General features: G+C 33.9%; 1 protein-coding gene across 4 annotated transcripts in view; it reads left to right on the top strand.

Annotated features, from left to right (window-relative positions):
- Positions 1–23,308, top strand: part of KIF3A (kinesin family member 3A) — a 46,137-nt gene extending 22,829 nt beyond the window's left edge. For 2 of the 4 annotated variants that reach the window (XM_042934780.1, XM_042934799.1), the window contains exons 6-18: positions 3,524–3,663; positions 4,062–4,259; positions 4,566–4,740; positions 8,736–8,834; positions 12,749–12,757; positions 16,057–16,213; positions 16,609–16,789; positions 17,388–17,498; positions 18,096–18,221; positions 19,350–19,403; positions 19,761–19,829; positions 20,405–20,529; positions 22,194–23,307. In XM_042934780.1, coding sequence (XP_042790714.1) covers positions 3,524–3,663; positions 4,062–4,259; positions 4,566–4,740; positions 8,736–8,834; positions 12,749–12,757; positions 16,057–16,213; positions 16,609–16,789; positions 17,388–17,498; positions 18,096–18,221; positions 19,350–19,403; positions 19,761–19,829; positions 20,405–20,529; positions 22,194–22,242 — 1,493 coding nt within the window. In that variant the 3' untranslated portion in view covers positions 22,243–23,307. Of the gene's footprint in view, positions 1–3,523; positions 3,664–4,061; positions 4,260–4,565; positions 4,741–8,735; positions 8,835–10,576; positions 10,649–12,748; positions 12,758–16,056; positions 16,214–16,608; positions 16,790–17,387; positions 17,499–18,095; positions 18,222–19,349; positions 19,404–19,760; positions 19,830–20,404; positions 20,530–22,193 lie in introns of all 4 variants that reach the window. The other 2 variants (XM_042934806.1, XM_042934790.1) reach the window with 2 other exon arrangements.
- Positions 23,309–23,993: the final 685 nt, after the last annotated feature.

Here is a 23,993-nt window from a genome sequence, read left to right as displayed (position 1 = left end):
CAGTGTTTCTGATTCTAACACGTATCTATCTACCTACCTACCTATATTGATATATATGTAGAAAAATATTTTCTTAATATTTAAGTAATCTCTACACCCAGTGTGAGGCTCAAACTGACAAACCTGGGATCGAGTTGTATGCTCTTCCAAATGAGCCAGCCAGGCACCTCTAGAAAAATATTTTTAGACATAAACAAACAAAATGCCTTATTGCAACATTATTTGTAATAGTAAAAGTTTGATGTAGTCTAAATAGCTATCAGTCAAACATTGTCTATACAGATTATGGTACAGAAATACTATGGAACATAATGAAGTTATAAAAAAAAAAAAGAAAGAGTAAATCTACATGTAGAGACCTGAAAGATTTTCAAGGTATATCATTAAATGAAAAGAAAGCAAATCACAAAATAGTATGTACTGCATCATCTCATTTATGTATGTAAAAAAGCCAAATTATTAAACAACTGTGTATTTGGGCTGTGTGTGTGTGTGTGTGTGTGTTTGTGTGTGTATAGACTTGTGTGTATGTTAAATACAAAACAAAAGAACATTTAATAGTGGTTACCTTTAGGGAAGGGGAAGTAAGTTTGGGCAAAAGGGATATATGGAGCCTTTACTTTATGTTTTCAGATGTCTGTATTTTCAAATTTTTTTATACCAGGAATACGATCATGTATTGCTTATTCTATAAAAAATTTTTTTTGACTTAAGAGTCCATTCACAGTAGTGATCAAAACTTTCCATTAAGAACTGAGAATTGGGGCACCTGGGTGGCTCAGTTGGTTAAACATCTGACTCTTCATTTTGGCTCCGGTCATGATCTTGCATTTTGTGAGTTCAGGCCCCACATTGGGTTCTGTACTGATGATGCAGAGCCTACTTGGGATTCTCTGTCTCCTTCTCTTTCTGCCCCTCCCCTGCTCACACATTCTCCCTCTCTCTCTCTCTCTCAAAAATAAACTTTTAAAAAACAGAAACAAAACAAAACAAAAAAAAGGAATTAATTTAATTTGGTATGTGAGATTGATTTGAGGAAAACTACAATTCTAATGAGAGAAATAAGAAGAAATAAAAAAAGAGAAATGAAGCCAAAGACATTTTAAGACGTAAGATAGCAGATATAAAAATAATCTTAATTGGGGCGCCTGGGTGGCGCAGTCGGTTGGGCGTCCGACTTCAGCCAGGTCACGATCTCGCGGTCCGTGAGTTCGAGCCCCGCGTCAGGCTCTGGGCTGATGGCTCGGAGCCTGGAGCCTGTTTCCGATTCTGTGTCTCCCTCTCTCTCTGCCCCTCCTCCGTTCATGCTCTGTCTCTCTCTGTCCCAAAAATAAATTAAAAAAAAAAAAAAAAAAAAAAAAAAAAATAATCTTAATTAATAGATTGAATCCAAGAATTAGACATTTAGTACAAATACCAAATAGAAAAGTTCTAACATAAAAATAGTAATTTTATCATATGGAAATAGAGTAAAGTAACTATCCAGAGGACAGTAGCAGAGCAAGGAAATGTGACAGTAAAAGCTGTTATTGTAAACAGATGAAAAATTGATACAAATATAAAATTAGTTCCCATTTTGTGCAGGAGGTCATAGTATAGAAATAGTTAATTTTACACTTAAGAAAATAAGTCTTTAGGGGTACCTGGGTGGCTCTGTCAGCTAAGCGTTTGACTTCAGCTCAGGTCATGATCTCACGGTTTGTGGGTTTGAGCCCCACGTTGGGCTCTGTGGAGACACGCTCAGTGTCTGTTGCCTGCTTCCAATTCTGTGTCTTCCTCTTTCTCTGCCGTCCCTTGCTCACGCTCTCTCTCAAAAATAAAATAAAACATTTAAAAAAAATTTTTTTTAAATTATCATTTTCTTTGAAAATTTTTATTTTTGAATAGATCATCCATACACATGTTCTAAAATTCAAAAGGCACAAAAGTAAACATTGAAAAACAAGTCTTTCTTTTACCCTTGGGTGTCAGTCACCTAGTTCCCACCCCAGTGGCAACCTCCATTAATTTCCCACGTACCCTTCCTGATACAGTCCATGAATGCCCAAGTGCAGTTTTACAGAGAGTCCTTGTCCTTTTTTCAGGAGCCAAATAATAGTAGTATTTATTCACTTAAGGGTGTTGTTCTAGAAATCATTTCACATCAACACACGGTAGACCTTTTTAAAATAGCTATATAGTATTCCGCTGGATTTATCTACATAACGTATTTACCCAATATTTTATTCATGGACTTTTGTGTTGTTTTCACTCTCGCTGTTATTAGTAATATTGTAGTAAATATTCTTACATATGTGAGTTTATACACATGCAATCATATTTATAGCATAAGTTCTCCTTACCATCTTAAAAAACATAAATATTTAATTTTTTTCTTTTTTTTTTTAAAGTTTGTTCATTTATTTTGAGGGAGACAAAGACAGCATAAGTTGGGGGGGGGGGGGGCGGTGCACAGAGAGAGAGAGGGAGAGAAGGAGAGAATTCCAAGCAGGCTCCATACTGCCTGCTGAGAGCCCACATGGGGCTCGAAGTCACGAAATTGTGAGATCATGACCTGAGCTGAAACCAAGAGTTGCACGCTTAACCTACTGAACCAACCAGGCGCCCTAATTTTTTTCTTATTCCAAAATAAAAATTTTGACACAAATTAAAGCTGTGGAATTTTGTTTTATTTCCATATGTGGTATTTCAGTAGATTGGAGTATTGAGTCAACTTGACTGCTGCAAGCAGTTTTCTCCTTAGGGATTATAACATTCAGTATAGCTTGTCTGTTGCATTGCTTTGTTTTCATAACTGGAAATAAAGAAAAATCACAGTCATAAATCCCATGCTGTACTTATGTTGGAAAAATAATAGGTACTAAAATATTTAATACCAGTTTTTTACATTACATGTTTTCTCCCACCCCAGATTGAAAATCACATAGTTGTAAAACTCTTCCAACCCTTTGATCCACTAGTGCCAGTTTGAAAAATACATCCCATAGACATAGTCCTTAAGACAAAGAGAGGTATCTGCTCAAAGATGCTCGTATTGTTGTTCCTTATGAGGACCTAAAATGGGAAACAATCCAAGTATCAGGGAATAGCGAAATCAGTTTTAGTAAGATTTGCAAGTTGTTTTTGCATGGAAATATAGGAGATAATGTTAGGTGGAAAAAAACAGAAGATAAAATAATACTCTGTGGAAACATGTATGTGTAGTACTACTTACCAGATGTTATAAAGTGGTGTCGGATCGGATTTTTAAAGATTAAAAAAAAAACTTTAATTGTGGTATTACTTTTTTTTTAATGTTTTATTTATTTTGAGAGAGAGAGAGAGAACAGGGGATGGGCAGAGAGAGGGAGAGAGAGAGCGAGAGAAAGAATCCCAAACAGGCTCCGTGAGATCATGACCCACGCTGAATTCCAGAGCCAGACGTTTAACTGACTGAGCCACCCCGGGGCCCCTGTATATTTGATTATTTTAAAAGATACTCCCTGGTGTTACACTTTCTAAGAACTTCCTTCCTTTCTTCAAGGTTCTGTTGGCGCAACTAATATGAATGAACACAGTTCCCGTTCTCATGCCATCTTTACAATTACTATAGAATGCAGTGAAAAAGGCGTTGATGGTAACATGCATGTCAGAATGGGGAAGCTCCATCTTGTAGACCTTGCTGTAAGTAACAGGATACTACTGAAGGAATAACCTTTGTTGTTTTTTACCTTTTATTAACGGATAAAAATTCAAATGAAAATGTGTAATTTACATACAGTTTTTAAGTTGTTTACTTATGTACGTGTTTAACTTATTTATCATAGAATATTTCTAATGTATACAAAACTAGTTAGAATAGTAGAATGATCTCCCATATACCCGTGACCCAACTTCAGCGATTACCAGTTCATGGGCAGTCCTGATTCATTTTTGCCTTTAGCCACTTTTTCCCTTCCTGTATTATTTTGAAGCAAATTCCAGATATCCTGTCAGATTTTTCAGCATCAAAGTCTGTTTTAAACTGTCAGAGGCATATTCTCTATTTTTTATTTGAGCTTTATTTCTGTGTCTGTTGCTAGGGTTCAGAAAGACAAGCAAAAACTGGAGCTACTGGACAGCGCCTGAAGGAAGCCACAAAAATCAATCTTTCCCTTTCCACCCTTGGTAATGTAATTTCTGCCTTGGTTGATGGAAAAAGCACTCATGTTCCTTATCGCAACTCTAAATTGACTCGTCTTCTTCAAGATTCCTTAGGAGGAAATTCAAAAACCATGATGGTAAGACTTAATTGTGGAATAGTTAGCATCAGGCAAATTTCAGATTCCTGTTTATGTATTGCCATGACTTTTTAAAAACCATTGATATTTCACTTTTTTTGATTTTGTGATGATTCTTTTGGAAGAACATCACGTGTGCTAACCCATATAATGGTGTTTAGAAATCCGTGTGGTGGTTGCTTTCTTGTTCCAGAAGGCCAGAGAGGAACTATCTATGCTTAAGAAATTCTTTTTGATATATTTGTAATAGTATTATTAATTTTGACTGCATCAAGGGTAAAATGTTTTGTATTCCTGATTCAACAGTGTGCAAATATTGGGCCAGCAGATTACAATTATGATGAAACTATTAGTACATTACGGTATGCTAACCGTGCTAAGAATATTAAAAATAAAGCTAGAATCAATGAAGATCCAAAGGATGCTTTGCTTCGTCAGTTTCAGAAAGAAATAGAAGAACTGAAAAAAAAGCTTGAAGAAGGTAACTTTTTCTCAAAATACTAATGTTAATATTGGCTAAAAATATATTGTTTAACCACTGAGTATTCTAATAAAAATCACTTATTTAAATTCTTTGAGCATCTAACTTTGATATTTTAAGGAATATTTCTACAAGGTAACTTGATACATACTTTAGCATTTTCATGTTAAGTTTAATTATGTAATATTTGTGTATGTAATTTTTAAAAATTGATTTAATTTAAACCTCCATCTCAATCCCTATGACCTTTTATAGATTTCATTTGACCACTTATTCAATAATGAATTTTTTTGTCTCCATATAAGAGTGAGTTTTACCATATATGTATTTAGGTGAAAATGACCTAGAGTATCAGTCACTGTTCAAAATAAAGAAAGCTATCAGAGAGTCATGGGTAAACCACATTTACTCTAAGTCAAAATTCATTGTGTGGCTTTGAAAATATTTTTTCGTTCTTAAATTTGAACATGAGATTGAATTTGAGGAATCCTTTTCTAATAAGGTGTTAGAAGGTTAGAAAGTTTGAAGACCTTGTTCATGAGGGTGAGAAATTTACTGGCTGTCATTAAGTGCTCAATGACTCTCTCCACTTCATGCTAAGAACTGATTGGCATAAGGGCTGCTTTGCATAGCAGATAAACAGAGGGCTTAAAATAGCCTTTTTACAGATTATGGGGAAACTGGATACGTCAGATGTGAATTCCAACATCACAAATGTTTGGAGATGGTACTGATTGAATAAATTTGAGTAAGATTATTGAGGAAAAGCAGTATAATTGAGTTGCCTCTTAGGTAATGAAATTTGGTATTTTAAATATGACCACTAGGTGGTATTTATAGTCAGTATGTTTTAAAGGTTTAAATTTCTTAGATTTGTTAATGTTCATTTCATCCTTTATTTTGCTGCCTTTATTTTTTTACATTTTTTAATTGTGGCAAAATGCACATCACGTAAAATTTACCATTTTAACTACTTTTATTCGTTTATTCATTAAGTATGTTAACCTTGTTCTGCAACCATTACCACTGTCCATCCCTAAAACTTTTTAATCATCCCCAAATGAAACTCTGTACCCATTAAACATTTACTCTCCATCCCCCTCTCTGCCTCAACCCATGGTAACCCCTATTCTATCTCTGAATTTGACTATTCTAGATAACTCATATAAGTAGAATCATATAATATGTGTGCTTTTATGTCTGGCTTATTTTACTTAGCATAAAGTCCTCACAGTTCATCGATGTCATAGCATGTGTCAGAATTTCCTTCCTTTTAGAGGCTGAATGATACTCATTCTTTGTATACACCGCATTTTGTTTATCCGTGCATCTGTTGATGGGCACTTGGGTTGCTTGTGCCTTTTGACCACTGTGAATAATCGTGCTATGAATGTGGGGATACAGATACATGTTTGAGTTCTTGCCTTCACTTGTTTTGGGTATATACCCAGAAGTGGAATTGTTGGATCATGTGGTAATGCTGACTTTATATTTAAAACATTTCATTTCATTTCATTTCATTTCATTTCATTTCATTTCATTTCATTTCATTTCATTTCATTGATGCTTATGACATTTGTTTTTATAATCCAGTTAAGAGTGTTATGGTTAATACAGTTGGTCACATAAACAATAAAAAGGTAAGGGAAAACATTAAAAGAATGATTTTTTAAACACTTTTTATAGACTTACCGAAAATTTGGAAGTATAGTGAGTTTCTATATAGCTCTTATACAGCTTCCCTTAATGTTAACATCTTTTATGTTTGTTGGAACCAGGAAACTTACAATGATACAGACTTATTAACTAATCTGTAGATCTTATTCAGATGTTGATTTTTTCCTCAAAAAATGCCCTTTATCTTCACTTTATTTTTTTTATTTTATTTTTTTTTTTAATTTTTTTTTTTCAACTTTTTTAATTTTTATTTTTGGGACAGAGAGAGACAGAGCATGAACGGGGGAGGGGCAGAGAGAGAGGGAGACACAGAATCGGAAACAGGCTCCAGGCTCCGAGCCATTAACCCAGAGCCTGACGCGGGGCTCGAACTCACGGACCGCGAGATCGTGACCTGGCTGAAGTCGGACGCCTAACCGACTGCGCCACCCAGGCGCCCCTATCTTCACTTTAAAATGTAGTCTAGGCTCACACATTGCAGTTAGTTGTCAGGACCTTTTAGTCTCCTCCTGTCTCCAGTTCCTCATCTTACTTTGTCTTCATGGTCTTCACACTGTAAAGGTCATATATTTGTAGAATGTTCTTCAGTTTGGGTTGTCTGTAGTTCTCTCATAATTATTCTGCAAGGATTCTTCACTATAAATTCTATCATTTAATTTTTTTTCTTTGGTCTTAAGGTATGTCTCGTGAGAAGATACTCTGAAAAATTATGAAAAGATCCTGTTTCTCATCATTCTTTTCTGCCCTAATTTTAGCACCCAACAGGCGTTCTTGCCTGTAGCAATAAATCTGTGGCATTTGCTCAGTGGTGACTTTCTCTTCTCACCATTCCTTCTAATATTTAATGTCTGGCATTCTCTTGTGAGGGGGAATAGTCCCTTATCCCCCACTGGTTTATTTATTCAATTATTTATTTATGTCATTGCACTATGTTGTGCAGTGTAATGCAACAATATCGTTATTTGTTTTATTGCTCAAATTACTTGGACTTTAGCCATAGGCACCCCTTCAGGGTAGTTGGTTGCTACATCCTTTGAGCATGCTCCCATCACTTTTTTGGCTTGTGGTTTTGAGCACTTACTTATTTCTGGCACCACATGTATTTTAGGCTCATTTTATATTTTCCCTGCTCTGGTCTTAAAACCATCTGTTTCTCCCTGGTCCCTCTCAATGGAGAATGGTATTTAGAAATCGAGATTTGGACATTATGTGCACTCACTGCTACAAGGGTGTCATTGTCACTAGGCCTAAAGAAAATGTTTTTAATGAATTTTTTCTCCCAATATGCTGATCTCTTCCCATCCATTATTTACTATTGTTCAGATATTATCATTTGTGATTAGTGTATATTTTTCCCCCCAAGTTACCTTTGTTTTTTTTAGACTTTTCTTACATTGACGGTATTATTTTTAAATAACTATTTTGGAGGTAATATAGTACTGCTTTGAATTAATATTAGTTTAATTATTCCCTTTTATTTTATTTTTTGTTTTTCATTGTAAGTCATACTTGGGGTGCCTGGCTGGCTCATTTGGAAGAGTGACTCTCGATCTCAGGGTTGTGAGTTAAGAGGCCCATATTGGGTGTACAGATTACTTAAAAAATCCAGTCTTGGGGCACCTGAGTGGCTCAGTCAGTTAAGTGTCTGACTTCGGCTCAGGTCATGATCTCACAGTTAGTGAGTTCGAGCCCCAAATCAGGCTCCATGCTCACAGCCTGGAGCCTGCTTCAGATTCTGTGTTTCCCTCTCTCTACTCCTCCCCTGCTTGCACTCTGTCTCTGTCTCTCTCAAAAATAAATAAACATTAAAAAAAATTTTTTTAAAAATGCAGTCTTAAGGAAAAGTTATTATACTCTTTGTACAAATAACCCCTTCTTTTGAAACATTTCTTATGATACAGTTCTAAAAGTGGAATCACTATGTTAGATGACAATTTTATGGTTCTTAAAAAAATATGCTGGTTGAATGAATTATTTAACATCTTAAACAGAAAACCCATGAGAAAATGGTCTCCCAAAGTGATCTCTTTTTCAAAAAACCGAAATAACAACTTTAACATGAAATTTTTATGTGTATTTAGAACTGTTTGTAAACTAATCATTTGAAATTTTAAGTAGATCAGTTTAACTTCTCTTTAGGAACTTTAAAGCCTCTACGTACATCTTATCTATTCCTGAGGTTAGCATATCTGATATACTGTTTAGGAATATTAAAATATGGTTTGTTTCAGGCAAAAAAAAACTTAATGAAGAAAATTAATAGAGGTCATGACCTACCTGGTATAGAATATAAATTGTTTTGTAACATTTCTGTTCAGGGGAAGAAATATCAGGCTCTGATATCAGTGGGTCAGAGGAAGAGGATGATGAAGAGGGTGAGGTTGGAGAAGATGGAGAGAAGAGGAAAAAAAGAAGGGGTAAGTTCTTTTTAATGTTCTAGAAATTAACTGGGATTGCTACCTACATATGATTTCACATTCCTAATGCAGTTGAGTGCATGCCTTTTCTTTTGCCATTTTTAGTTATGGTAGCAGTTCAAACAAGAAATATGCCATATACATGGTTAACTTTGCCTTATTTTTTTCTCTAGTGCTGATCTTCTATTTACAGCTGAATCAGAATACCTTATCTTCTGTCTTTTTACAATTTAGAAATGTAAAAATCTGTGATAGTGGTTATACCATGTTAAGATTTCATTCAGGGTTTTAATTTTATGTGGGAACTTTGATCTTTGTTAGGAACCTAAATTTTTTGTTTTGTTTTGTTTTGTTTTGTTTTGTTTTGTTTTGTTTTGTTTTAGGAAGTCAGGATAATGTGGAGTTTTTCTCAAGCATGGGTAGGCTTTAGAAGTCACTGAATTTTTTAAATAACTTTGTATGAGGATTTTATGTTTCAATACTTTGTAAAATGCATTTTCATTCTTACTCTTTTATGGGGCGTTTGTTGCCAAGGGTGAAGTAAGGTTGTGTTTATTGTGATAAAGATAAAAGTAACAGGTGAAAGAGAGAGACATTATAATGGCCCGCTTTTCAAGCCTTTGTGCTCTGAGTGTTTGTTTATTTCAGAACTCTCTTCCATTAATGTGGATCATTAATGTGTGGATCATTGTTTTCAAGCTGGTGCATATTTTGCTTGTCTTATTAAAATGATCTTGTTGAAGATAAAACCAGAAGTCCCCAATTTTAAAATGAAAGGTCCTATAACTTAAAAAGACAGGAAGAACATGATTTAGAGCAAGAGTTGGTCAATGATAAGTCTACTGGCCAAATCTGCCCTGCCACCTGTTTTTGTAAATAAAATTTTATTTAAACAGCCATGCTCATTTGTTTACATATGGTGTATGGCTGCTTTCACATGATTCTGGATAGCCCAGAATAAATGCCTAAGGCATTTATTATCTGTCCGTTAACAGAATATGTTTGCCCACCCCTGATTTACATAAATGGTTTTGTGTTCATACCTATTTTTTTCAGACTTGTCATAGCTAAAGCAGATAATAGATCTGTTAAAAATAAAATTTTAAGTAGAAAAAAATGCCATTGCTTAATATGTTAAAATATTTAATAGTAAGATAGTTTATTACCTTGTAAGATAGGCTTACAAATTTTAAATTTTTCAGTGAGCCTTTCACAGTTTTGTCATGAAACCTTAAACATACATAATTACATCCAATTGCTTGATGTTTTGGTGGAGAAGGAGTGAAATTGCAGACAAAGCAAGCTGTCTATAATGAAGGGTAATTTATCATTTCTATAGTTTTAATTGTGCATAACTTTAAATTTGGAGTTTTAAAACTCACTTCCTGTAACTTATCAACTAAATAGTTTAAAGAGACTTAAATGTCACCAGCTGACTTACTTTTTTATTCATGTCATTCCAACCTCTGAATTGCTGCTGTTTTAAGTAGATATTGGGATTTGCCCATAGTACATGCTTAAAGGAATACAGTTTCTAATTGCCCTCTCTGACTTTGTAATTAGAGAATATTGGATAATATACCAGGACTGGTTTTAAGGGAAAATAAGTTTTGTTCTTTAATACAAAGCTTGATTGTTCTTTAAAATTCTGTTTCTGGAACTGAATTTTCCTCTGTGTATGTGTTCATTTTCTTGTTTCCTCTTTCTTTGGTTCCCGTTGGGTTCATTTCTTTGTCTTCCAGGCAGTAGCAGCAGCAGTAGTTCAGACTCCACATGTTCTGTCATAGAGAAACCTCTGGATAAGTCCTTGCCTAGTGAGTGGTAGCTCTTAAATTCCGTCACAGAGCTTTGGCTTTTCCATAACCCGTGGGCTTCATTTGAGAAATGCTGCACTGCTCCCTATCATTATTTAAAGAATACGTGTTGGACTTCTCAGTAGAACAAAGCATGTGATGATTTCTCCCCTTCTTCATTGCTTCCAATTATCCATAATTGTTAAAACATGTGTTTAAACTTATGTTTGAGACAATGGAAGAGAGATTCATGCTTTTGCAATTGAGATAATGTAAAGAGAGCTAGTAAGCTGTATAAAAGAGTAATTCTTAAGAGGTTCCTTTTTAGGTTTCATCATAAATTTCTAATCCTAGTCAGTATCAGGGACATGCAGTAACAAATCCTGAATTTCTAAAAGTACAAATTATATTTGGCAATGCACCAGTGCCCATTATAACATGTTTTATTTACGGTTATAAAGATCTTCTGCTTTGGTGTCCTATTCTTAGGGGTAGCTTAAGATGGAAAGCTCCCAAATAAACTGTAAAGTTTGAAGCAAGTAAAGATACATTGGGTAGTATTTCAAATGGCCACTTTTCTCTATTTCTAAACTACCTGATTGATTTTAAGAAATGTTCTAAGGTATGATTAGAGACTTCAGATCCACAAGAACTTGTTTCTGCAGGATCTGTCTAGACTTATTTCAGTCGTAAAGGCTTTTTCTTAAACCTTAATTTCATTAAGTTGAAAAGTATTGTTAATTTTATTTATATTTTTAGAAGAAAGGGGAATTGATGTTTTCTTGTACTAGATTGCAGCTTACTGCCTTTTAAAGCATTATCTGTGTACTCACCTTTCCAAAACTAATAACAAAAACCTTTGGTTGTTCTTACACATTTAGCTTTCTAGAGGAAGAATTCCAAGAATATTAAGAATTGTTTTCTCTCTTGACAACTCTTACATTTTAGCAAAACAATTAATTTCATAGGATAATTTATAAAATACGAGAAATTGCTTTAGAAACCATATAGAGGTATTATTTCTTATTATAAACTGTCAGGTCTGAGAAAATATCTGAGTGGAACATTATAATTTAATTTTCTTTTTTAAAATTTACCTTAATCTTTAAAGAGTAGTTATATGAAATGAGTTGTACTTTGTTCAGTTCATGCAGTTTTAGTTACTACTTGTGTACCTAGCATACAACGTTTTTTGTTGTGATGTGGGTGTGTTGGTGCATTGGAAAAATGGTTTTCCCAGCATGTGGTTGCTGTGTGTAACTTGTATGTACCTTTCCTTTTAAGAATATGAATGGCCTTTTTTAAGGTGCTTTTTGCTTGAATCATCAATTGATCATTTACTTCTATGAAATCATAATTGCCTTTAACAATCTACTAATAGATTGAATGCAAGTTTGTTATTATACAGGTGTACTTCACTTTATGCAATTAATGTGTTTTGGTTTTTTTTTTCTGAAAAATTTGCTTATAAACCAAATTGGAGAATCACATCCATTGGGAGAACTTGCTGTCCTTAACATTTCTTTGTTAAATCCTTTTGTTAATCAAGTTATCACTACAAATTACTATAATCCAATTCATCTCTTTAGTTGATTGAGGTTTTTGTGTTGGATTTTCTTAAAGGGAGGCACACCTGTATTGGATCTTTATATTAGAACATTGAATTGGGAAATTTTATAAACAGACAATGCAAATTTTGCTACTTTCAACTAATTTTTTAAATTTGGCATCGTTTTTTGTTTTGTCCTTACAGACTACTTCCTAGATCTTAGCAGGTTCCCAATTCCATGTGTATCGTTGGTGTGACCACATGGTGCTGAACTCTTATATTTTCAGGAGTGTGGGAGTCATTGTGTGAGCTCTTGAGATTGATTTGAAGTGTAATCTTAATCTTATTTGCTTAAATTACATCTCTGATTGTGTTGAATATCCTTTCTTTTTACGTAAAGCTCCTCTCTTTCAGTGTTGATGATTTGATTTATTTCTGTATTTATACTGTAAGTAAATGCTATTATACATTTTTCTTTGTTTTACAAAGGAAATAATGTTTTTCTTTTTTTCTTCTTCATCTCTGTGCATATGCTTCCTGTCTACGATTTGCTTACTACTTCTTACTGAAAGATCAAGCAGGTTGGTGTGATTGATTTGCACTCCACATGGTATAATTATTTAAACTATAAAGAATTTTGTTATTTAATTACATTACATTTTTAAAATTTAATACTATTTTTTTACAAGGTAAGTATCTGTCTTTTGTATTAAAAAACATCTTTTGACTTTAGTTTTCAACCTTTAGTTTTTTAAAAAAACCTCACTTTTTCCTAAATTAAAAAAAATGTTTCAATTTTTATTTTAAAAAATCAACTTTAGTTTTCAACTTTTAGTTTTTTTTAAAAAACTTACTTTTTCCTAAATTAAAAAAAAATTACTTCCATTTTTATTCAGGAAGATATTAGCAACAGTCTTGTTTCCAAATGATCTTTTTAGAGGAACAGTTGACAAGTGTTAGATCGACATTCACACACACTGGATTCTCTAGACCTCATCAACACAATAGACAAAAGTCAATATAACACCAGAACCAGATGACAGAATATTTTTTCCTAAATTTTTAAGGACCCGTTAGGCCAAATTTCAGTAATGCAAATATAAATGATTTTCATATTCAAGAATTTTTTTAAAGCAAGGAATCAAAAAAAAAAAAAAAAAACTTAAAGTTTTTTTTTCTTAAATAAAAAAAGGAATCACACACCTGGGTACTTACGCCCAACAATGCTCATGTAATGAGAATGAAATTAATTCAGTTAACTCTTCCTGAAATTCTTCCCTTTAATTTCATCTTGGCAATTTTGGTTGGAATGCATGGCAAAGGGCAATTAAAAATACTATTATTCCTGTTTGGCTTAATTATATACTATATGACATGACCAACTTTTAAGATGTATTTACCTGAAATTTTGTGCTGAAATCTATCATGCAGTATTAGAAGAAGGGTTTTTGGTTGGTTTAGTTAAGATTTTTTTAAATTCTTAAAAAAAAAAATCAACATAAGAGTGACTTTTAGTGATGTCACAATTTTAAGTGACTGGTTAGGAGAGTTGGAACATATTCACATTTAGCCTGAAATATTATTTGCAGAGAAATACAATGATTTATCTGAATAATACTGGCTAGAATATTATTTAACTTAAATATTAGACTTTTGAAACTGAACCGAACTCTGTATGCATGGCCATCTTTATGAGAATATTGTAAGAGCACAGTAAGATTTTTGCTGCTAAAGCATCAGTTTGAAAATCCTACCTGAATGGTTTTGAATAACTAATGCAATTCAGGCCTGCTAGTAATTCATCAACAGGTTGTGCTTTTGTATTTCTATATATAATGTCTTTTTTACTGCCTCATAATGGGGTTGAAAACTAGATATTTTTAAGTGCTAACCAAACAACTAGAACCCTGAAGCCTAAAAATTAATGTGCATATGTTTATCAGATTATTTCCACTATACTGTTAATATCCACATCTTTACAGAGAGGTTTTTTTGTTTTGTTTTTTGTCTTAACATACTGGCCATTTTTTCTTTAAATATTTGTAATGCTGAGGTGGAAAGTAAGTTACAATTTTTTAATGCATGCCCTTGTTTTATTTTTTTAAAGATTTTATTTTTAATCTCTACACCCGATGTGGGGCTTGAACTCATAACCCCAAGATCAAGAGTTGTATGTGTTACCCACTGAGCCAGGCACCCTCTGTATGCAATTCCTTTATACCTGAACTTCAGCTTTTCCCTCTCAAATTTCTAAGAAATAGTACTGCTGATTACTCCTGTCTAGGAGTTCACTGGGAGTAGGAATTAGATTGCTTTTTGAAATCATTTTTTTAACACCATAATTCAGAATATTCAATACAGGTGGCTGTGCCAAAGAAGCCAACATACTCAGGTCTACATCCTGACTTTTGGAATGCAATGAATCACACCACACCAAAGCATGAATTTGGATCAGTGCTTTTATTTACTCTTTTATTTAACTTACTTGTTTTGTGGCTTAAGTTTGCTTTGGACTTTTATTTCTATAGAAATGGAGGGTAATATATTTTAAACCCTTGGGTTTTTAATATAATTTTATCCTAAAGATTTAAAGTCTCTGAATGATTCTTCATCTCATGTTTCCTGAAAACGTATATTCAGATAAATATCTGCATCATCATTATCTTTCAGTTCTCTTTCCTTGTTAGCAGGAGGGGTTAGCTTTTGGGTGGAGACATTAACAATTTATAAACTCTTCTGGTTTACACTCTTCTGTGGTCCTTTGGGAAGGAAGTTAAGAATGACAGAAAGCTTTCAGGAGAGCCACACACCAGTTCTACGAAAAGTTTGATCGTTTTTCTAAAGGAAAGTATGTTTCAAAGAAATTGTATTACCAGAAATGAATTTATTTGATTCAGTTTCATAACCAGTTTGATAACCTGGTTTTTTATTTGCTCTTTTTGATTTCTCATTTTAGTTTCATGATTTTGAAATTCATTCAATAAACTTACATTGGATACCTGTTATATATATGTGAAACATTCTAGTTGGCATTATAGTCAAAATAATCAACTGGAAACTGCATTTCCAGCTTTATTATTTGATAGTATTTCTATTTATATTTGATACTTGACATATTTAAAGTGGCTTATTGAGATTTAGGCTCCTGAGTTTGACCTAATAATGAGCTATTTTAATTGCTCATTTAAGACACGATGATAGATCATGGTAGCTCAACAACTGTAAAATGCCTGGTTAATTGTAATGTAACCATTAAATAATTAGTATAGAATTTTTCGTTTAATAAAGGTATAATATGAAATGAAATACTTTCAAGTAATTTTATTAAACATAAATTTTACAAAAATTCTGAAGATACATGTTAGAAACTTCTTGCTATAAATTTTGCCTGATACTTTCATCTGTGCATTTTATGACTATATGTGCCTTTTATTTATTCATTTATTTTAATAAACTCTGGGGGGGTATTTTTGGAAGCCACTTTATTTTGTACCTCGTTATCAGAAAAAAGTAAATAATCATACTGCTTTTTTGAACATACTGCGTATTTGAGGACACATAGGTCTTTGGTTTTTTTATTTATTAGGCTTTCCTGTTAATCTTTCTCTTTTTTTTTTTTCCTACTTACCTCTTTTGCTTCTCTTTCACATACTTTTGTTTTTAGTTATCATCGCATAATTACACAGCAGTTTGTTTAGCAATTAGTTAAAAAGTTATTCTAGGAACATATTAAATAGAAATAAAATATATTATTTGATTTTCTCAAAATTGTATTTGATTTTGTATTATTGAGGAAGGTATCTTTTGTAATTGAAGAGAATTTATACAAGCCTGAAAAATTGGCCCTAAAGTGATTGTTGCAAATAAATGACTCATATAGGTAAAAAGAAAGTGTCCCCAGATAAGATGGTTGAAATGCAAGCAAAAATTGATGAGGAGAGAAAAGCACTTGAAACAAAGCTTGACATGGAAGAAGAAGAAAGAAACAAGGCTAGAGCTGAATTAGAGAAACGGGAAAAAGATCTACTTAAGGCTCAGTGAGTATTACTGAATTGAGATAGATTCGTGATTTAAAAATCTTGTATTTTTCATAGCATGTATAAGCAAGAAAATTAAATAGTAATTAAAAGCTTGATTTTTGTCTCCAGAATAGCTTTTTGGGATGGAAGGTTTTGTTGTATTTCCAGAAATTACATCTGTTTTTGTTATTTCATCTCTGTGTAGGAGGAACAATATTCAGTGAAGTTGGGTGTTACAGATTAAATCATAAGTTAATTAATACTACACTGTGATATAATTTGATAGAGGTGTTACATAATTATATCCCTATTTTTAAATTTTGCATCCAAATACCTGGGAAATTTTGGGAAATGATATTGATAGAATAGAAGATAATCGATGGATATTAACTATTCTCCTTTTTAATCAACAGACAAGAACATCAATCTTTGCTAGAGAAATTATCTGCTCTGGAGAAGAAGGTAATTGTTGGTGGTGTTGATTTGTTGGCAAAAGCTGAGGAACAAGAGAAACTTCTTGAAGAATCTAACATGGAGCTGGAAGAACGGAGGAAAAGAGCAGAGCAACTTCGCAGAGAACTTGAGGAAAAAGAGGTAATGTGACTTTTTGTTTCTGGTTGACACTTAGCCTTGGGTATTTAACTCTTCTAGTGAAAAGTTCTATATCCATAATCTTTAATTAAGTATAGTAGACACACAATGTTATACTAGTTTCGGATGTACAACATAGTGATTCAGTTTTTCTATATGTTAATCTGTACTCCTGGCAAATGTTGCTGCCGTTTGTTAACATATAATCCCTGTTACAGTACTCTGACTATATTCCCTGTGCAGCACCTTTCATCTCTGTGACTTATTCCATAACTGAAGGCCTGTACCTCCCACTCCCTGCTTCATCCATTTTGCCTCTCTCCCCCTGAAACCCAACCAGCAGTTGTTCTCTGTAGTGATAGGTCTGTTTCTGCTTTTTGTTTATCTCTTTGTTCATTTGTTTTGTTTTTTAGATTACACATATAAGTGAAATCATGTGGTATTTGTTTTATATCTATAATCTTAATAAAATTTTAAAGCAGATCTGTGAATTGCTTTGAAAGATAATAGTTGCTAAACATTTTTATCATTTGTTAAATAATGAAATTTGTGACTTAACGAATAAATGATTCTGGCTGAAGTTTATCAATTTTTGTCATAGCAAGAACGCTTGGATATTGAAGAAAAATACACCAGCTTGCAAGAGGAAGCACAGGGAAAAACCAAGAAATTAAAGAAAGTGTGGACTATGCTGATGGCTGCCAAATCAGAGGTTGGTTTCCTAGAGATTACCTACAAATGTAGCTCTGAATTAAAAAAAAAGTTGTTTGAGTATGATTAAAAATCCTAAAGAGGTATAGTGTATGCTTACAGTTTTAAAGAAATAACATTTTCTCCTTTGTGTGCAATTTCACATTTTAGCTGTTAAGCTATATTGTGTATTTCCAACCTTAATAATGTGAAAATAGGGACACCTGGGTGACTCATTTGGTTAATAAGTATCGGACTTTGGCTCAGGTCATGATCTTGCTGTTAACCTAGCTTGAGCCCTGCGTCGGGCTCTGTGCTGACAGCTCAGAGCCTGGAGCCTGCTTCAGATTCTGTGTCTCCTTCGCTCTCTCTGCCCCTCCTGCACTCACACTCTACTCTGTCTTTCTTTCTCTCTCTCTTAAAAATAAACAAACATTAAAAAAGAAAAAAAATAATGTGGAAATAGACAGTGAAGGGGTAGTATCATTTTGTGCATTGTTTTTGTGAAAAAACTGAGTAAGTTTTACAAGGTTTCTTAAGCCAGTGCTTAAATCAGATAAAACTGTTCTGTATTTAAAATCTTGTTTGCCCTTCATATTTTTATTGATTCTTCTGGTAGATGGCTGATCTCCAACAGGAACATCAGAGGGAAATTGAAGGCCTCCTGGAGAATATTCGACAACTTAGCCGGGAGCTTCGACTTCAGATGCTTATTATTGATAACTTTATACCTCAAGATTATCAGGTAAGAGGGAAGTTCTCTGACCTAGATGTTACATCACTTGGCTGGGGTGAAGAAATGGGAATATAATTTTTAATTTAATTGATGGTACGTATTTACATTTCAGTTGTTGACAGTAAAATTTACTTGAACTAATGCCATCACATTTCACTTCAACTGTTATCTTTTCTCAATACATAATTCTCTGAGTATGTAAGTATCTAACTAAGAATTTCTCAGCCCTTTGGAGGAACCCAGATTTAGGTAATTGCATTCCTGTTTATTCATTCAATATACTTGATCCTATAAATAGAATGAATGAAACTCCTTTGCTAATTTTTCTCCCTGCTTATGGATACTAATTGTGTGTATGTGCGTGTGTGTGTGTGTGTATCATAGTAAAATACACATAACATGAAATTTACCTTTTTACACTATTTTTAGGAATATAGTTTGGTGACATTAAGTACGTTTATGGTGTTTTGCACTCATCACTGCCATCCATCTCCAGGTGGATGTTGAGTTTTAATTCTAGTATAATTTTAAAATGTCAGCCTCTCTGTACCCCAAATTGCCACTTTTCTGGTACATTTTAGTGTACCTTAACATACTAATTTTTCAAAAATTTATTTCGAGTCTCTGTATAGCTCAAAGAACTTTTTCTGAAAATAAGCCTTAATATTTTTTTCCTTTGGACCTCAGGTTGAGGTTTGTTTCATGGTACATTCTCCTTACTGGTCCTTGGGTGACCTGCTTTTATTTAGTTGGTTAGTTGTGTTTGTTTGGCCTTTTTTTGTTATTTATTTTGTAGTGACCTTGTCATGCATAACAAAAGCTGCTATCAGGACTAACCTATTTCTAACCAAACGGTTTCCCTCTCCCCTCTGCCATCCCATTGCCTCTTCCAACTCATGGTCGCCATCATCCTGAATCCCATGTTCTTCATTTAATTGCTTTTTATTTTTATATGGTTTAATTGCATTTATGTATATTCCTTCAAAGTATGTATTTTTAAATTTATCAGAAAGTTATAATGCAGTATATGTTTTGAGGCAACTTTTTTTAATATGTTAAAATTTTAGTTTTGAGAGCATTTTCAGTATTTCAAATGTTATTAAATATTAAAAGTAGACCATCTTTGACTCTTAAAAGGAAATGATTGAAAACTACGTCCACTGGAATGAAGACATAGGAGAATGGCAGCTGGTGAGTATTACCTTCATCCTCTCATGAAGTACTTAACGGAGTGCATCTTGTGGCCTGGGGACTGTGCGGGCTCTGAGGAGACTAAGATGGTCCAGGGAATGAATCAGATGAGAGTCCACTAGAGTGGATAAGATATTTTTCTCATTAACCGTGTTATAACACACAGACTATTCAGGGGAAGTGGTGTCGTTTGGGGCTGCACAGGACTGTCGGAGTTCTAGATTCCTTTCTTTTCCAGTATTCAAATTACGTTTTACGATTGTAACATCAGTATACCTCATAGTAATTTGCTGTATTCTCAGTATTAATTGCTAATTAAGATAATTTTCCTCCCTCCCCTTTTTTTCCTTTTTTGAGAAATGTGTTGCCTATACAGGAAATAACATGAGGAAGCAGACTCCAGCTCCTGATAAAAAAGAGAAAGATGTAAGAGTGCTTTTTTGTTGTTGTAACTGCAGTTTCTTTATAGGATGTGGGTCACTCATCTGTGTTATCAATATGATTTAAATTAATCAGCTCAGCTGAAAAATAGGCCTATCTTTTGGGAAGAGAAGCCCTGGGAGGGGGGTAGAGGACGTTTCTGCTCCCCTCAGTCATGAAGGTAGGCTTTCCCTTTGCACCACACAGGTGGCATGGTGGCTTCTTCAGAGCCTCTTCACCTCTCCAGGCCATGGCGGGGGGATAGTTAGAGACCAGAGTGGGTCTGTCTCCTTCTCAGAGCTGGTCCTGGACCTCGGTCAACAAGAGGAAGTAGCAGCTATAGGGAAAACAATAATGGTTTTCCTTTCCTCTGAAGATATTGGTAGGGTGTCAGGGCTCCTTACTTACCGCCCGTGGTGAATACGTTTGACATGAGTGGCATTAGAAAAAGATACCCTTAGACATTTATTTGGTCTTCTGCAGTTTTTCTCTAGGAGTATATTCAGTATTTTTAATCTTCTCCCCACATCTGGTTTAAATCCTTCCTATAAGTGTGTCTTGTGTTTGCTCCCTTTACTTAGCCCTTTGAAGTGGACCTTTCCCACGTGTATCTTGCCTATACTGAGGAGAGCCTACGGCAGTCCCTGATGAAGTTAGAGAGGCCACGGACGTCAAAGGGGAAAGCAAGGCCAAAGACGGGGCGAAGGTAAAGACTTCTCTTTCAGTCCTGTGAGATAAAGGCACTGAGATATCCTATGTAGGTACATTTAGAGGAAATTTAGTTAACATAATAAATATTTTAGCTGTATTAAAAAGCTGCATTTTAGTTGTATTTAAATAAATATCAGAGTCCTTAGGTAGTAATGATTTGAGTAAGTAAAAACTAAAGAATTAAATTAAGGCTTCCAACTTCTTTAGCCTTCCTGAGTACTGGAGTTTATTTTTAATATACTTTGTTCTATCCAAATGTATTAGAAGTCATCTCTTATCTGTCTTAATCCCTTAATTTCTTACAGTAATTCTTCTAGTGAGATGCTAATGAATTTGCCTGGTTCAACTCCAAGCTCTTATATTTGCTGGCTTGCTTTTCTGTTATAAACATTGCTCCAAGAACCTTTAACCTTTAACCTTGCTAGTTAAAGAAAGCTTTTCTGACCATTTTTTCCCTTTCCTTTGAGTGCTGGTTTTGACTGTTGAGTAGTCTATATGTATCATAACATGAGATCAGGGCTGGGGCGTGTTTCTTCTCTCCCTTCCCTACGTAAGTACTGTTCAGCTTATTTAAACTGATTTTAACACTTGGAGCTCCTGAAATGATAGGAAATATTAAGCTTATTTTCCCCCCTACTTTGAGTATGTAGACTTTTGAGCTATAAGTCAGATGAAGTTGTAAGGTTTTAATATTTTATGTTACGTAACATCATAGACATAACCTAACATCTATAAATTTGGTATATGTGACTGAAGGTCAGTAGCATTGTAAAGATGTACAAATTTTTACATTTCTTGGCATTCAAGTGCCACTTGTTAAAAACTTTTCACATGTCAACAGAAGCCACGTATGTAATATTAGTGAATGAAGAAGTCAAACACAAATCCTGCTGGATCTTTCGTTTTTCCATTTTTAATAGAGATATTTTTCTCTTACCTCTGCAGTCAATAAGAAAAATTACAACACAAGAGTGATGATAAATGGTTTAACGTAAAAAAAATTCATTTGAGCCAACATTGGATGAGCCAAACCTATCATTCTCTGTGTACCAGAATTAGCCTTCTGTATTATAAAAACAGTAGATGCCCCTGAACGTAAACATACACAATAAATGGTTTGTTGATAATGTATCACATTACCTGATAAGGTCCAATGTGATGTTCCTGTAAATTAGAAATGCATAGTTGAGTGCGCTAAGCAAAATTCCATTGAACACCGTACACTAATGTAGTATTTCCATCGGTCCCTGCACATGCTTCTGCAGGTGTTGCTTCAGAGGATTTGTGTCTCTTTTTTTCACTGAATGAACCTGTACCTTCAGCATGCCCCAGAACGGATAATCCAGGGGCTCAGGCCTGGCAAACATACAGCCCACTTGGCCCTGGCCTGTCTAGTCCTATTTTAGAAGTTTTCATTGACTCAATCCCTTACATTCTGGTTGGTAGGGTAAAGTGTCAGGCTCTTGCACCTACTTCAGGTGACCTTCCTCTGGCCTAAAAAGGTGGGCATTGATCTCTTAACATGTCAAATGTGGCAAACCTTGGCTTGTTTCTAGACCTTATGGCCACCCTGTGGCCATACCTGCTACATAATGTAAAGTGTTCGCATTCAGTCTTTTAGGAAAGCATTCATATTTTCTTTTTCTCTTCTCCAAACAGAAAGCGTTCTGCAAAGCCTGAAACTGTGATTGACTCTTTACTTCAGTAAACATTACAGACTTAAAGTCACAATAAAAATTAATGATATTCTCATGCCTAGACAAAATCTTTAATTAAAACACTGAAGACTGTTGTGTAATTTCAGATTATGGAAGCTGTAAATCATGGAGTAAGACTGGAACTAATATTTTGCCTAATAAGTCTTAGTATATATATTAATGTCATATTAAAATTGTACAACTGGTAATTGTTCAGATTGTCATATTACACTCTAGTTTATACGGTGCAGGGAACTTGGGGGAGCAGCTTACTATACTGAGAGAGTTGCAGTTTAATGTATACATAAATCTGCTAGTGATTTATTCAACTACTGTATAATTAGGTAACTGGATAGGCAAAATAGAAAAAAATATATATGTCCTGTTTTGCACACAGAAAGTAGCAGATCTCATCATTCTATGTTGTGCTGTCATATGTGAATGTATGGGCTGCATATCTAAGAAATTATTTGATCTTAACACCCACCTGGCCTATTTAAAAATGTTCTAATTTTTATACTAACATTCATTGCATTTTAAGTATGAGACAACTTATGTTATTGATCTTTGGAAAATTTTATAATTCAGCAGCCAAACTTTAGAAGTATACATGTTTAAAATGCAGAAGTTGGAAACACGTTTCTTTAGGACCTCTCTTGACCTTTTTCTGCCACTTGGACTTCAAGTGAAATACACTTTTTTGGTTCTGGTTTCATGTTCTCTCGAAGCATTGAGTTTGTACATAGATATAAAAGTCACAGTTGCAGAAAATTAAGAAGCTAAATATTGGTCACTAATCTTTGCCCATATATGTATATTTTCTAAAATTCACTTTGAAGTGTGACTAATGGATGCTTTTCTGCATCTCAGTTCTAAATTGTGATAGGAATTGCTCTGTATCTCCCAATTGAGAAAGGTCTCCATTTTCCACAAAATGCAATCAAAGCAAGAAATATGTGTATCTTTTAATTCTTAGACTTTAAAACATTTGTTTTGCTTTTATTTATATTTTATAAAAAGAAAACATTCTTCCCTGAATTTCTTTTATTGACAAATCCCAGTTATACCATATTCCTTTAAAAATTAAAAAAAAATCATTTTTATAGTAAAATAAGTTATAATAGTTAGAATTGTTCTCATGGTGATTGCTTACAAAATTTTAATTTTTTCATAAGTTATGCTACTCCTAAGCCACTTAATGTATCTTTTATAAATTTTAAAATTATATGATCAGCCCTAAAGTCCATTGGTTGCAAGTTTGAGACTTCATAAATTAGTATTTATTAAGTGAACAGTATTTTAGTAAGTTTGGTTAAATATTGGTTTGTAGTTACCAAGCTGCCTATAGACTGGGGGTGAGTGTAGGTGGCATGATTGTGAGGTGGTGGTAAAAATGCGTCTCTAAGTTTAAAGTTCGTTCCAAAGGTGGTGTACCAGATGTCCTGTGTATGGTGAATATTTTCTAGGTAATAAGAATTGCATTTACCTGGCAGCATTTTCCTTGTAATGTGTAAGATAGTTAGAAGTTTTGACTTTACACTCTGTGGGGCATTGTTCAGGTACTGTGAAGACTAGAGGTGAATTTGTGTCTTGTAAAAGCTTTGTCTGTGCAGAATGTCTTGGCAGTTGTAGATGCACATTTAATGGTTAGCAAATGCTCCAGAGAAATCTTAATTTTGCCAGTAGAATAAAAAAGATGCATACTTCTTTCTAAAAATCCACACTTCTAGCCTTTAACCATCCAGTGAATAGGAAAGGAATA

This window comes from Panthera leo, chromosome A1 (assembly GCF_018350215.1).
Source record: "Panthera leo isolate Ple1 chromosome A1, P.leo_Ple1_pat1.1, whole genome shotgun sequence".
NCBI classification, from domain to species: domain Eukaryota; kingdom Metazoa; phylum Chordata; class Mammalia; order Carnivora; family Felidae; genus Panthera; species Panthera leo.
Note: the sequence above shows the minus strand (reverse complement) of the source record. Positions and strands in the feature narration are given on the sequence as shown.